At 35.0% G+C, this 16,921-nt stretch overlaps 1 protein-coding gene across 1 annotated transcript in view; it reads right to left on the reverse strand.

Moving 5' to 3' along the window:
• Positions 1 to 5,753: 5,753 nt before the first annotated feature.
• Positions 5,754 to 16,921, reverse strand: part of ASCC3 (activating signal cointegrator 1 complex subunit 3) — a 357,810-nt gene continuing 346,642 nt past the window's right edge. Inside the window, exons 37-41 of the mRNA XM_044675397.1 lie at positions 13,172 to 13,323; positions 10,946 to 11,096; positions 7,567 to 7,773; positions 6,440 to 6,615; positions 5,754 to 6,102 (exon numbers count right to left, since the gene is read on the reverse strand). Coding sequence (XP_044531332.1) covers positions 5,955 to 6,102; positions 6,440 to 6,615; positions 7,567 to 7,773; positions 10,946 to 11,096; positions 13,172 to 13,323 — 834 coding nt within the window. The 3' untranslated portion in view covers positions 5,754 to 5,954. The remainder of the gene's footprint in view (positions 6,103 to 6,439; positions 6,616 to 7,566; positions 7,774 to 10,945; positions 11,097 to 13,171; positions 13,324 to 16,921) is intronic.

Raw genomic sequence — 16,921 nt, forward strand, 5'->3', positions numbered from 1 at the left:
GTAAGATGGTTATCTTGTGTTTTAATGATTTTTCTAGATGGAGAATGCCCTTGGCAATCTGCTTCAGTGTTTGGTGATTCCATTGATACGATCTGCTGTAGGTTCAAATCAAACTTACTCTTCTGCAACCCAAACCTCTTTCTCCTCCCTGCCCTCTGTGGCTATAGGAAGAAAACTGTTTAATGTCATCTTTCTAATAATGCTTACACAATCTGAGGTCCCCTAGGGGAGGGAGTGGATCTAAACTCTGCATCTTACAATAGTGCTGATTATATGATGAGCACTTAAATGTTTCTTGCTGCTTAGTATAATGGGTGACTACAATTCCATGGCCTCAAAAAAAAAAAAAAGCAAATTTTACATATTCCAGTGCATATTGCCTAAGTTATTATCTTGTGAGGTCAAGACCTTTTTGGATGTTTTTGGAAATTGTCTCACTACTTTTTAGCCGCAGATTGTACCTTAACCTCAAATGTATTTCTTACACAGCTTGATCCACTGAACCTTTACTGCCTACGCTTGGCCCTCTGAGGGTTGAAGACATCATCATCATCATCATCTGAGATAATTGCCACAGGAATATTAAGGCAACTACTTGGAAGATGGCAAATACCCATGTAGGCAATTTCAGGGTGATGGTTAAAAACGTCATATTTTTAAAAAAATCAAGTCTCATCCCATGCTTTTGGGTTTCACCATATATATTTGTAGGGTCTCACATTACTTTTCTACCTTTTCTTCCTAAGTTCCTTTCATCTTGCTTGATTCCAGGACTCTGTGGACCACATGCTTATATTTGCAATGTTTGATAAAGAAATGTTTTGTAGATTTTAATGTGCAATATCATTAAATGCTGCCTAGTATTCTTCACTTCTGGCTCATTGTCCCTCCTGTTTCATCACCATACTGGGAATGGGAATGGGCATGATCCCATTCTGAGGCCAACTCAATGACTGGTGAATCACCGTGTAGGACCACCGTATCAAGAGAAAGTTCAGCCATGAAGCTTCCCTGTCCACATCCCAATTTTGGTTTGTTCTTGGGCCTGATCCAACTGCAAACTGGCCTCCTTGTTGGGGTAGGGGGAAGAGGTAGACAAAATTCTGAGCCGTACTCAATGATTGGCAAGTCTCTGCCATGATTCTCACTATGTACTTCTGGTTCACTCTCTCGCCTGTGTAACCATTAAACTAGTTGCCTGGTTCCCACATGAGTTATCTCCTCCTCCTCCTCCTCCATTTACTTTGTAAACACGATAAATGCACTTTCTCTCAACATATACTACAGCAAATGCAGATTCATGCGAGGTTTCTCAAGCTGATAGACAATAAAATATGCCCCGCCCCCATTAAATATGGACCTAGGAAAGGAACAACTCCCTTAAAAATAAAAAAAAATGTCTGAGGCTTATTTACAGACATAGCATTACTGATGGGCCTTGGTTTAAATGTGTTTTAATAAAACCTTCAATTTGCAGATTTGCTGGAGAATAAAAGTGAGAAATTAAGCAACCATTCAGGTCTGGTTTTCTTGGCTCAAATGCTTGACCTATTCCAGTTACAAATCAGAAGGTCTTTTATAAAATCAAGCTTTTCAATTAAGATTGCACCAGACTCAGTATGATAAGTATTGGCAGGAGGACCAATGCAAGGTGGAATGCTGGACAGATATAAGGCATTTGATGGCTAAATTCACAAACCATTTTATCCTTGGAAAATCTCAGAGTGTAGCAATGACTATAGGAACTTTTAAGTTGAAATTATAGGTGTAAAACTTGATAGAAGGATCTAGCACTTATTAGAAACTGGCTTCCAACATAGTTCAGAATAAAAACAGAAGCTGAATAACTTTGAAGTCCTTGGATAGAATTCATTAATGGAACCATTAATTTCAAATTTTCTGTCTCTCAGAATTTAATGATTGCAAAGTGCTTTCCTTACATGACCTCCAGGGGCAGATAGTACCAATTGCAGTATTCCCATTTTATAGCTGAGGGAATTGAGATTGAGAGGTCAAGTGATTTGTCCATGATTACACAATTAGCAACTAAGTTGAATTCAAACCCAGATCTCCTGATTCCAAGACCATTCACTATCCCATGTTGCATTGACTTGCCTCAAGACACTATAGAAGGTTTATAACTAGGTTAGTGGCCCATATCTTTTTTTTTTTTTAAACACTTAGCTTTGGTCTTAGAATCAATAATGTGTATTAGTTCCAAGGGAGAAGAGTGATACGGGTTATGCAATAAGGGTTAAATGACTTGTCCAGGTTCACAAGGCAAGGAAATTTTGGCCCTTTTTGTACCCAGGACCTCTGGTCTCTAGGCCTGGCTCTCAATCCACTAAGTCACGTAGCTGCCCCCACCCACATCTTTTTAATGATAGTTCAATTAAATTATGAAATTTTGGTAAAGCGAAACTATGATCTATGCAAATAAATTATACTGAGTACTTGACCAAGATGGTGCTTCTTGTTTCTTCAAGTTTGAGATCTCTGCCCACAAACTGTGGTGCTGGACAGCCAGTTCATCTCATCACAATTTGAGTTATAAAACAACTCAAAGAAATAGGTATTTATTTATTGGGACTAAAAAGACAAAAATAAGACAGTTCCTGCCCTTGAGGAGCTTACAATCTACTGATGTGGAAGGGAACAACTTATAGGTGGAAAAGTAAATCAAGTTACATACATGTTATTATTATTTTTTTTTTAAAGTATAGACCTGTAGCAGATTTCTGGTGAGGAAATAAATTGCTTTTCCTAGAACTGATCTGCACCTTAAAAAACAAAACAAAACAATTTATAATTTCAGAGAGGAAGCAATTTCTATTTCCTTAGAAGTATTTTGGACCTTACCTTTATACCTGCCTTGATCTAGTATGAATTATGATTTTTTTTGATGTTGTCGCTCGTTTGATTTTAAGCTATTTTTGGAAGATAGTGATTGTGTATATCCTAATGCCTAGCACAGTTCTTTGGGACCCAGAAGACTGTACTGACAGATAATGTAAAAATAAATCTACAATGAAAAACATTAAGAAAGTTCAAGCTTTTATTTTTTAAATTTCTCTGAGAACCACATACAGAAAAGCTCCCCACTAGATATGTGTGTGGATGTGTGTATATGCCCCCATTTTTTCCCCAGGGGAGTGAGGATGAAGAAATCTATTTTGTGCCATAGTTTTAAAGAACACAGAGGTTACAGCTTATTTGAATCCTTGTGTTTATCCTGCTACTTATTCACATTTGGCTCTAGTGACAAACACGTTCATTAATTCCAGAAGTTCACTCTATCACTATGTGTAACAAATATTTGTTGAATGAATGAATCCTGCCTGAACATCTGTACTGCACTACTTTGGTCTGATTTCAGGGACTCCAGACGAATAAGAAACTGCACCATGAAATGAAAGTTATAAGGTCTGGACGTAGGGGTCCTTCCTGCTTGCCAGGAGAAAGGGATTCTGAAGTCAGGCAAGGGCTTTGGATGAGAGCTTCACAGACTGATTTAAAACATGGGCCCGTAGAAAGAACTCTCAGAATTACTCATTTTTCAAGAAAGCAAAATCACTCTGGGGGTTCCTGCAGAAAAATTAACTTCTCTAGGTAATTAGGATTCTCTTCAAGATACTTATTTGATAGGGAAAAAAGAGGCCTTTGAGTACTGGTGGGAATCTTGGCTACTAAGTGATGAGAAGCTAATGATTTACAGGGCTGAAAATAGTAGCGCTATTCTAATTATGTTGACACATGGGCTGTTACAATCGGCACTCAACACGAAAACTTTTGTTGATTAATGAATGAGAATAGAGTTACAGATGACTAGTTTGAGTTACTCATTGGAATAAACTACATGTCTAAGTCTGTTTGTACCTTCCATTGCAGATGCCTGGATGTGGTGCTTAGTCTGAATTGATCTTTTAAATTTTGATTTCATCAAACTCAACAAGCATATATTAAGCACCTAAGAAGTGCCAGACACTGTTAGGCACTGGGGATACAAAGATCAAAAAAAGTCCCTGTCCTCAAGAAGCTTATATTCTATTGCAGCTTACTTAACTTCCATGCTGACACTGTTTTTAGGGTTGACAAATTAAAAAAAAAAAGATAATTTCTTCTCTCTTTCTTGGCTTTTATGATAAAAATTCCTTCATCTAGTCCCACTAAGTTGAGCTAGACTGTGGGGGTAATTTTACTGATCTCACTTTGAATTATATCAAGGGTTAGTTCTAAGCATGTCCCTTTTTTTTTTCATTAAAGTCAATATTTTAATAGCAGCACACTGGATGCATGTCTGTGGAAACAATTTTTTAAAAGGATTACAATACCGAAAGATAATGAAACTTTATATAATGAACTTCTTTAATGGATTGTGTGTGTAGTTTTTTTTTTAATTATTAAACATCCACTAGAATATAAGCTTCTTGAGGGAGGGATTGGTTTGCTTTTGTCTTTGTATCTCAAGTGCGTAGCAGGGGCTCTGCTGCATAGTAGATAATTCATAAATACTTGTTGGAAGTGTGGTTACATAATCTTCATTTTGGGGATTCAATGCCTTTTTCTCCCCAAGTCGAACAACTGCCTATGAAACAATGACAAAGATGCTCATTTGGATGGGGAAATAAACTCTACAAAGGAAAAAATTCAGAATTAAAATATAAAAAAAACATGACAGTAGAACATGTGATACATATCATCTTCACTTTGTGTGTCCACAATAATTTTAGAAAAGTTTGGCTAATCTAATGCCTTGTTTCTTTTTGGCAACAAAAAAGAACCGAATGTACATGAAACATCTCTTGTTCAGAAATACTTTTAAATTAATTTGCTTCAGACGACAAAGAATGCCTCAAATCACTTCAAAAAAATTATTCTTTCTATGTTCTTTTCATCCAGATAATGCAATTTTATTCAAGTAAAACTTAGAAATGAATAAATATTTTATTTTACCTACTAACTTTTATTTTGGAAAAGTTTTTCTTAGGGATGAAATATGTTTAGATGCAAAAAATTTGATGGTTCAGAGGTGAAAATTGACTTCTAGGAACTAAAAGGCTTCTATAATCCTGTCCCAAAGCAAGAAAGGATAGAGACAGGGTTATATAACATAAACTACTATATATAATCATATAAATGAAAAATTCTAATGTTCCCTCAATTATAAATTTGAGAATGGGTATCTGACATTCAAGAAGGAAATAAAAGAAAAGAGGATGTAAAAAAAGACAGGTTATATGATGGGGAGAAGTAAATGAGTATATTTGTCATAGGGGAGTATTCTAAACATTTTATTTCCATCAGTTATGGTGTTTACATTTTCCAAAATTAACATATCCTGTTCACTTGGTAATCATCATTTAGACTCCTTAGTGTACTTTCGTGTCAGGTTTTATTAACACTCATAAGGATGCTAAATTCTTAGATGGCTACTGTGTGAGATTCACACTTAAAAGTACAAATTATACTAACAAATTAGATTATATTATCTCACAGATTTATCCTATACTTTTTACACTACAGGGTTGTAAACTGTTGTAACATTCCCTAGTAGTGCTAAATTTTCATTCCTCAGTATAATTTTCCTTAGAAAAAAAAAGCAAATATTTGTGTAAACAGTACCATGTATGATGGTGAAAGATTAATGAGTAATTTCTGAATAAAGGATATCACTTTGAATGTACACAAATGAAAATATCCTCCTACATGCTTATTCATTTTACACTTCAAGAAACCAATGAAGACAAAATGACAAAAGGCAACTTTTTATAAGGCCACTGTGGCTAACTCTGGGTTACTAGAGTCAATACAGCAGCCACTTTTCAATTTCCGAGGTGTCTTGAGGTTAGAAGTTGATTCCACTAAGGCAAACATCAAGTAATTTCAATGTTGTCCAGAAGACTGAACAGCCAGATTTCACAACCACTTCTTTCAAAGGTATTGTTCAGGTCAGGTTACTTCACAGCCAGGTCAGTCAAGGCATCAGAGACCTTAGTGTTGATCTGTGCTGAAACACTCGCTGGGATGATATTCAGATAAATGTCATACTGCTGGTCCATGCCAAGATAGCTGTCACTCATAAGATAAAGTGTGTAGATATACCTACGATATAAAAATAGGACAACACTGTATACCAGCAAATCTCCAATTTTCTGGTCTTATACTCTTAAAAATTAGTGAGGAACTCCCAAAGAAGTTCTGCTCTTAAATGTTTTATCTGTTGATACTTATAACATTAGAAATTCAAGTGTCTCATTATGTTTTAGTATTATTATGAAAACAGACACCCCCCCCCCCGCAAAAGACTAAAGGGGGACCTTGTAGGGCCCCTGGATCACACTTTGGGAATGGCTGCTGCATGCCATTTTTTTTTTTTTTATGGTGAGCTTAAAACAGAATTCTAAATCTTTGGGAATATTGGTTCTGAAGTTCATCTTACCTTCCAGATGTTTCAGGAGTATAAAAAGCAACAGAGACAGAATTTCTATTTCTGATGTACCCCACTCTTTTCAAAGCGACAAGTTCTTTTTTATCTACTTCGCCTAATATCAAAAACCACCCTTCATCCTTAGATTTGGGAAATCTAGGAGTAATAGCTTTGCTGTCATGTTTTCCCTAGGAAAGAAGAAAAAAAAGTAAGAGTTAATAGAGTTGGACTGTTTTTGGCTTACTTTGTAGTTGTGCTTAAAAAAAAACAAAGTAACTATCACTCCCATTTTACAGATGAGGAAACTGGCTCTGAGCAGTTCTGTGACTTGTTCTTGGACAAATGGCCAGAAAGTATCCTGAGGAGGAATTTGAAACTACATCTTGTAAGGCTAGCATTTTTTTCTACATCATGCTCCTTCTTAAAGAATTATACTGAACAAAAGTAGCTGGCCTATCCTCAACTTTCTCCTATTTTTTAAATTGTCATTGAAGTGATTTTGCTTAAGTTTCAATCAAGATTATCAAGGAAAAACACAGATAATTTTGTGGCTACAACTATGAGCATATATATTTTCACTGATGATAAGACCCCAGAGAAGTTGTTTGAAGAAGTAACAACTAGAAATGATGCCTTGGTAATGGAAAGTTACTGAAACAGTAAGCATACGCTTTTGGTATGTGATCATAGGGCGAGCAGAGGAGGGGAAAGGCCTAAGGAACTTTTAATATTAATGAGAACTTCTGCTTGAAGTGGAGAACCCTGAAAAATCTGGTTAGTAATTAAAATGAGGGGAAATGGTTTTATCCTTCATGTATTGTGCTGTTAAAAACAAATTCCTATGTAAGAGTTTTAATATTTTTAGGAGATCAAGTGTCAGAAGCAGAGAAAGAATATTCAGAATTTTCAAGTAATTTCTGAGGTACCATCTTACACATGGTGGATCCTTTGGTAGTGGGCGCAAATGCACATGGGGAATAATGACTAATATTAAAAGACTGGACCCCGTCTGCTTAAGGCTGTCTGAGAAAAAAGAATTCATGAATTACATGATAGCATTAGTCATCTGGGAGATATGCATGGTGGTGTGTGCTGGTATCTGGGGCAGAGTATTTGAGAATGGAAACCGAACACTATACCTTCTGGTACCCCATGTGGACTCTCTGCAAGTTGACCTGAAGCACATACTCTTGATCAGCGTGTAACTTGATCCATTTTTTGTCATCTCGTCCATCTGTTGCCAAAGTTGGGATACACAGTTCGTTCTGTCCCTCAGCTGAATCCCACGAGCCTTTAATGCTGAAGTCAACATCTATCACTGGCAAATGAGACAAGAAATTCCAAGCCTTTCCAAAAAAGAAAAAAAAAGGTACACATGAAAAAACCTGCCAATTAAAACTTAGTGCTTAAATATAAAATATTGTGTCTTGTTTTTTGAAAGCTTTCTTAACATAAGCAAGAGGATACACACACGCATACACACACACACATACATATAGATGGGGTCATCATCTGAATATGTGATCTTACTTCTAATATTCCCCATTCAAATTCTTTAAGAATTGAGATAGTCCTTTACCACATAGCAAAATATAGTAGTTTTAAAAATGTTGGCCAGAATACCAAAATATTTTTGAGAATTATGTGTCCTGACTCTCCTCTAACTTCCAAAGAAGAAGGCATATCTTGGGGGTAAGATTTTAGGAACCAATCACCCAACCTGAAAAATTTTCCTAATGTAAACCAGAAGTAGAAAGTATTCTTTTTTAGTTTAGTAGCAATCACCAAATATCGATGATCTATACTTTTTTCAAAAGACTTACTGGCAATGAAAGTACATTTTTCTGGACTCACTTGGTTTTAGTTCTCTTAAAGGAAAGCATTTCATGGTGCCACTTGGTTGAATGTTTGCCCTAGAAAGAACCTAGCATTTTGACAGTCATGCTAAGAAAGCCAACAACAATGGTAATGCCAAAGCAATGGATAACAATGTGCTTTGATGGTTTCATCAAAAATGGAAAGATAGCAGAGGAAAATGAGGTTACAGTTCCCATGGGAAAGGACATTGCAAAAAGGCCTCAAATCAATTTTATAATTAATTGCTGTTCCAGTTTCACAATATTTACTGTGCTGGTGGTCACAATATCCCAATAAAACTTTTGTTTAATCACAACTTTAACAGTTAATGTCCTAAAACTTAGCATTTAAAAATATGTGGAAAAAGTCTTTTTTCGTTTTTCCCGACAAAGTTCCTTGTAGGCTTTGGCTTCCAGTTTGCTGAGATTTTTTTTTTTAGTGCTTACAAGTACATCCAATTGAAATGAAGTGGCTTGATGAACCAAAGTACCCCTAAGGAATGTAAAAAATGTAAATCTAGTACTATTTTTCAGAGTCATTTTGCATGCCAATTTCCAGTCCTATGGTTAGTCTTGGCCATCTGAAATTATGATTTGTACCATATCTTAAAGTGAAATGATCACAACCTTGAAGCAGCCACTCCTGCTGTGCTTATGGGTTGAAAATGGCAGGGAGGCACCTGCAGCACACCAGTCTCTAAGTGGAGACCAAATCAGTTGGCAAGAGTTATTCTAAGAGTGCCCAAAGTGGGAAAGAGAACATGGGGATATATAAATATACACATTCCTGTGTGAAATATTTGATTTTGTGAGGCAAAGCAAAGACATTTTCTATAGAAAGTGAGATTTCACCCCCCCCCATCAAATCCCACTTGTGCCATCAAACCAGATGCCAAGATGACGACTCCCATTTCTAGCTAGGTGGGATATTATTTCACAAAGGCAGAATAAAATAAGATTTTGTCTGCATTAGCATTAAGCCTCTATGTAATTCATGCTTTTGGACATACAAAGCATCCATACGCTTATTTGTGTGTTATGTTCATGTGTGTATATATTATATTATACATACACTTATATATCTTCATGTATATAAAACATGAGCTATTTTTGAAGAAACTGCTAAGACATTTCAATACCAGCCAAACATATTTATCTGAGGATTAATCTTCATCTATTGAATCAGGAGAGAACACTGCCGTGCATACAATTATTTAATTAGCAACCAAATCCTCTGCCAGTCAGCAGTCGTTCCAGGCATACTGATGGGGCAGTAGATGCAAATCTCACAGTCGTACTGCTTTTTCTCATTACTACTGCAATTAGCACTTAAATTGATGCTTTAAACATACTAATTTCTGGAATAATTCAGGATTTGTATGTTACCTGGGATTGCCTCACAGCAGAGACGACACCAGATTGCTCTGCAAATTGAAGCACTTTTGAGCCAAATAACCATCATCATATCAGACAGAGCCAATTTGCATTTGGTTTTAAAGATAACAGAATGGCAATTTATGCAAATAAATTAAGTAAGTTTACTTCTGAGTTCTCCCTGAACTAATTATAACAATGTTCTAATTTTTCATCACATCTAAAACTTGGACTGAAATCAATGTATGTTATGTTAGAAATCTGTTGTTGTTAAAAGAAGCCTTGTTTTGATTTAAATAAATTGTCTTTATTCAAAATTTTGATGGTAATTTAGTTATAAATACAGACATTTATTATGGATATTAAGGTTTTTTTGGGTGCCAGTTTTGGGTTCAACAGAAACTGAACAGTCAATCATAGATTTTACAACCTGTTTTACTTTTCGCAACCCAAGCACAAAAATAACTTCTTTTTATAAAAAGCACCAACATACTTGCTTCTAGGTTTTCCTTTTTTCATATCTATATTTGCAAGTCAATGTGTCAATCATGTTATGAATACTGAATGTTTATTGTGGGATATTTTGGACTAAAAACTGCTTAAGAAATAAAAGCATGTGATGGACACAGTCTTTCTTGACAATATGTAGTTTTAATCCTCCCAGAAGGCAACAGGAAGAGATGACTCACACAGTTTTTCAACAGAAAATAAATGCACCTTCTCACAATAAAGCAGACTGTGAGCAAATACTGAGTTTCATTTGAAAAAATATTTTAGATTTTAGGAGCACTGACTACCCCTATCATCATCATAATAAAATGAATGAATGAATACTGAAACTGGAAACCTGCTAATTGTGCTAAAAGTCAGTTCACACTTCTCAGGTGACTAAGGAAGCAAAAGTAACATAAGTTATACAATAAAGAATAAATTAGTGATTATTAGGAATAAAGAAAAGTAAGAGCAACAGATACAATAGGAAGGGCAAGCAAATATATCTGAAGGAAACAAGGGAAAGAATGAAATGGGATTGGCAAGGGTTCTGAAAAGTTCTCATGTCAGTCCATCCTTTTGCTTCCAGGTTCGACTCTAAATTATTCTGGAAAGACTGGCATTAGGTGTTAATGCAACAATTTTCTTTGGCAATGGTGTCCTGGTGACAAAGTTAACATATGATTAAGGGCATTTTCGTTGATACCACAGTGTTATTTTGGAAGGAGTACAAAAACATCTTCACGATTGCTTGTCTACTCTTTAACCACAGTATATACATGGAAGAGACTATTACCTGAGCCACATGGGCAGTTTGAAGTTCCCCATCTATAATGCAATTGAATATTTTCTCTTTTCCTTCACAAGCAGCAATCAATTCAGGAAGGCATTCAATGGGACCCTGATAACTTCCAGGTGGACCCTTTCTTTTTCCTTGGCTCCATTTCCTATGAACACAAAAACTCCACAATTATTACAATACAAAAATTCTAAATCACCATAAATGAAAATTTTCTGACAAAGAATATATTCTATTCAATAAGTCAACAAACATTTATTAAGCAATTACATTGCTAAGCACAAGAAATGTAAAGAAATGCAAGAAGTTCACAAGGGCAGGAATGGAGATACCAGGAAGGAAAACATGCAAACAGCTATGCCCATACAAAATATATAAAGAGTAGATGGAAGTATGCTTTAGGATCACCATATTATTTTTCACAGAAAATTATACTTAAAAGTTCTGAGACTCATCAGAAGAAGGCTGCCAGGTGATGAATATTTTCAGCCATAGCAATTCATGAAGATTGTCTACTAAGGCACATAGGAGGGAGAACATGCATCAGTGAAATTATGATCCTGGAAGTACTAAAGCAAGCTATTTCAAAGGCACTTAAGCCCAACAGTTATAGAACAATACTCATGGGCAATGAGTGAGTTTGTTGGGAAGTTGGGTTTCTTTCTAGGTACAAGTTCAGTGCTTCTGCATGTGCATTAATTCTTTCATGCACTTTAGTAGAATGAGCACTTCCTGAGGCCCGGATTTTTTTATGGCCACAGGTGGACCTCTCTGATATGATTATTTGACTAAAATCTTTAGAAAACATGAAATTTAAAATGTACTATGGGAAATCTCTGGGGCAGTATCAGTTGTAATACCAAGAGTTGAGGTCATACAAATCCCACTTGTTTAGGACAAATAAATGCTATTATTTGCTTATATAACAGGCATTAAATGGAACTATATTAATATTGCACCATTATATGGGTCCTGGGGGTGGAGGTGGAGTGTTAATGACTGGATCTGTGAATCCTTGTTATGGAAACTTCCATTGGGGAAACTCTATCAATGCAAGCTGGCACCTAGAATCTAAGAGAGTTGCCTAAGATATGGAGCTTAAGAGACTGGCCCATGGTTACACAGCCATTATGTGACAGAAACACAAGACATGAAAACAAGTTTCCTAAACTCTGAGGCTGGCTTTCTCTCCACCATATTATACTGTCTATCTACTATGAGATAAAATAATAGTTAGCATTTATATAGAGTTTTGAGGTTTGTAAATTCTTTACTAATATCATCTCATTTTATCCTCATAACAACCCTGGGAAGTTTATCAGCTCCATTTCATAGATGAAAAAACTGAGAGAAGGAAGTTATGTGACTTGTCCAGGATCAGGTCTTTCTTATTCTAGATCTGGTTTTCTATTCACTGTGCCACCTACCTGCTGCCACCATCACCATCACCTCCTCTTATACTTGCCATTCCTGCACACATGACCTCAGTGATAAACTCCATAATACTAATCTGAACCTTTTTCCAAATGTGACTTAAAACCACTCTGCAGTTGATGTGGAATCTTACTTGGTTTGACCAGTTTTTAGTGTGGCACTAGAATGGCCATAGAACAGTTTTCAGTTTTTGCAAGTATTAACTGATAAAATTAAAACAGAGAATTTACTTTATCTTGGATGTCAAAGCATTTGATAAAATGAGCTTAAGTGAAGACTTTTGATAGTCTGAGAGAGTAAAATGGAGGTGCAGGGAGGTTAAAATCAGATCAAGTTAAGTCAAAAAGCATTTATTAAATGCCAAACATGTGCTAAGTGGGGAGGATATAAAGGAAACAATGACAGGCAAAAAACAATCCTTCTTCTTTCAAGTAGCTCATTCTATAGGAGGAGATAATATATAAACAAATATGTATAAAAATATACATTCAGGATGAATTGGAGATAACCTAAGAGCTAAGACTAAAGAAGAACCTGAAAGGTTTCTTGCAGAAAGTGGGAATTTAGTTGAGACTTGAAGGAAAGCCCCAAGGCAGAGATCAGGTAAGAAGTGGGGAGAGAATCCTACAATCTATGTTAGAGCATTCATCCCTAGGAACAAAAGACATCTTTTCAACTGAAATAAAGGCAAAGTATGCTATAATGTGCAATTTAACTACTCAAATGCTACGAAGAAAATCGGTATCTTGAATAAGGCATTAAACACACACAAACAAAATAAACCTGTACCTGAAAAGATGAAGATGGTGCTGCTCTATGTGTGGCAGTGTAAGAAGAGAGGAGTCATATATCCATCGACCCTGGATTACCATCTGAATCAGACTGGTAATATTCAGGGCAGTTACTAACCAGCCTTGGTTTGCTGCAACATCCAACATTGCCTAAGAAAGGAAAACAAACATCTCATAAAATTAATATTACATTTTACCCCAATGTTTAAAGACAAGAACTTTCTAAATTTTCTGCTGGCCTCTATAGATATTTTATATAGTGTGGCTGAATTATATGATAAGACTCAAGTTTCAAATTAGAGCCTCTTCCACTTCTAAGTTTTATTCTTATTTTTCTCAGTGTGAAAAAAATATGACAACATTGTGGTATACTTTTTAGTATACCACAAATAACAGCTTTGAAATTTGTTCTGTAATTGCTTTGTGTTTTAAAAGTTAATGAAAAAATCCAAACAATCAGAAGCTAAGAGACAAACCACAGTCATTTTTAAGGGCACATGGCCCAAGAGGCACTTGATAGCTATCTTCAAATATGACAAGAGCTCTTTTGTGGAAGAGGGATCAGACATTTTCTGCAGGATACATAACCGGGAGAAATGGGAGAAGTTGAGGAAGGAAAAACTTCCCAACAAAATGGAATAGGCTGCTTCAGGAGGTAGTGGTTTTTTCCTCACCAGAGGTATTCAAACAGGAAATGGAAGAAGACTTGGCAAAGTTTGCCATAGAAGGGATCTTGGTCAGATATGGGTTGGACTATCTGGTCTCTAAGGCTGCTTCCAACTCTGGGATTCTGTGAAATACTTAATGAAACACCTATTATATGCAAGGCATACTAATGACTATTCTTTTCAATGACACAAGAGACGACATAAGGAATATTAAATAAAACATGACATTGCTCAGTAGCAATATGGTATACTTTAAAATTGTTGAACACATTCTGCTGCTATGGAGTACTATTACAGTAGCAATAAGACAAGAGAAAGAAATTAAAAACATAAAGTGAGAAAAAGCAGGAGAAACGAAACTATGATGATATGATAGTATTCTTGGAAAATTCTTGAGAATCAGTAAAGATACAAATTGAGACAATTAATAGTTTCATTAAAGTTGCACATTACAAAATAAGCCCTCAAAAAACCAAAAGCACTTCTATATAATTATAACAAAATTCAAGAAGAAAAAATATAAAAGGAAATCCAATTCTAAGTAACTATAAAATGCATAAAATATCTGGGGGAGAGGGGAGTTTGACCTGCCCAAACACACAAAAGCCCTGAATCAATTCAATTATAAAGCACTCCTTAAAGAAATAAAGAACAAGTTAAATAACTGGAGGAATGTTCAGGCCTTTGGTGAGGCTATGCCAATATAATAGAAATGACAATACTTCCCAAGTTAACATATATATATATATGCATATATATATATTAATGGAATATTACTGTGCTCTAATATATGATAAATATGATGAATATAGAGAAGAAATGGAAGATTTACATGAACTGATGCAGAGTAATGTAAATAGAACCAAGAAAACAAAACACTAACAACTACAATTTAAATGGAAAGAACCACCACCAAAAAAATCAAGTGAATTATAAAGATCAAGCATGGCTTGAATGAAGAAATATGTGAAGATAGTTCCAACCTAGTCATTTGTGGAGATAAGAGTTCTACAACTACACACTGTAAATTTTTTTTGGGCTTTTTTTTTTAATACCTTGATTAGTTGCACCAAATTTTTTTCCTTTTTAAAAAATATTACTTGCTATATAAGCTAGCTATCTGTGGGGTGGGTGAGAGGAAGGATACTGGGACTTACTATCATGATGTAATAAACAGAAGACTTCACTAAAAATATAAACTTACTAGATTTCAATGATAATATTTTTGAAAAATAAGTTATTTTTCAAGAATTTTAATTTAGGGAAAAAGATCTTCAAAGAGTAATATTGGTGCAGTCTTTTAAACTTAGTATCAATGACAGCACAAAGATAAAAACTTTTAGGTCCCTCCCACCCTCAAAATATATTTCTATTTTTTCAGCGTAAAAGCTGGTATTCATGATCTCAAAACTGTACAAACCTGTAATACTTCTAACTCATATTTCATGTCATGAATAGAAGGATGAAGAGCTATGCATATTAGTCTATACATTTAATCAAATGTTTTATGGACAAACAAATGGCTGCATTCACTTAAGGCAAAACTAAACAATGAAATCTTCTTTAAACAAAAGAATTGTTTACACAGGCAAATCCATTTCAATTAAATTAGACTGATTCTGGAGAGATGCTGCCATAAAGACATATGAGTTAGTATGAGTCATGGTTAGGCACCTATATTACATTACATATTACAATGCGATTTTAATAGATTTGGGGCATTCAGAGTTGAGAGTAGTGGGGATTAGAGGTATCCAGTAAATGTTTAAAATGGCATTTTAATTGCAATGTTTCATCTATTTGTGAAAATGTTATTAAAATGCACACTTATATTAACAGATGCAGAAAAAGAATTTTAGAACTTCTTTTCTGGTAGACTAAAATTAACTGCTGAAGAAATGTAATTATAATTCTTTCCTTCTGAACTGTCTTTCCTTAGTTAATAATTACTGTCATTTATTTTAATTTTTTTTCTCTTTCCAATTAAAGAAGTATATTATAATCCACTGTAAATAATTTTGCATGATCTTAAATTTCTCAACAAATGGTCAAATCTATAGTTGCCATCTATGTGCACAATAGAGGAATGGTTTCAAAAAACCATTAACTTTTCATTAAAAGCTATTCACCTGTGCAGTCTGCTTAAATAATCATATAGGTGAATAGACTGATGTTTCCAGATTTCTGTTTATTGAATTGCAATGTAGAAAGTCTTTGTTGGACTAGTAAGGGTACGGAGAGAATAATTTCTAGAACCAATGATTTTACAGTTCTGCTTGTATAACAGCCTATAAGAAAGCTTTCCTTTAAATACAGTGAAAACATATATGTTTTAAAATCCAGGGATAATTCAGATCTTATACTTCTCTCATACCCCTGCTGAGCTGGTTGAAATACATCCGTTTTCTATGAAGCAAATGGAATAAATCATAGCAAATTCATACCCATGATGAACAGAACCATATTCTCTTCAGACAAATCTGCTAGAGACAGTGCTAACATAAGATAAAAGACAGGGGATAAATGAGTACTTAGATACAATGAAGCATCATTACTTATAAAATTGTACTCTAAAGTAATTTCATTGATCTAAGTTTTGATGTTGGATTATAATTTGGTTGGAAATTGTGCTCTACTTACAGTTTACACATAAGCAGAGTTGGATAAAACATCTGTTTTGACTTTGAAGTTTTCCTGATGAAGCTGAAAGTTTTCACAAAATTTATAGCATTTCTCAATAATTTTCCCTAGCAAAATCCAGATGCGAGACAGCAAGAAATAATGCTAAGTAACTGCTTACATGAAATAAATGAAATCAAAAGATGTAGATGAAGTGGAACTCTTAAATTTCTTTCCTTTTCACCAAAAGGAAGACCAAGAATCTATGGTGACAAGAGCATAGTGTACCTGGCTAGGGAAGTAGTGGGAAATAAGATTGGGGGTCAGACCAAACTGAGTCTTTATTTTCAAACTAGAATCTAGCCTGTATTCAGAATCACATAGTAACCAACAGATTAGACTAAGAATTGCTAGCTTAAATAAGTGTCTGAGGCAGGATATAAATTCACCTTTTCCTGATT

The sequence above is a fragment of the Gracilinanus agilis genome, chromosome 4 (assembly GCF_016433145.1).
Source record: "Gracilinanus agilis isolate LMUSP501 chromosome 4, AgileGrace, whole genome shotgun sequence".
NCBI lineage: Eukaryota > Metazoa > Chordata > Mammalia > Didelphimorphia > Didelphidae > Gracilinanus > Gracilinanus agilis.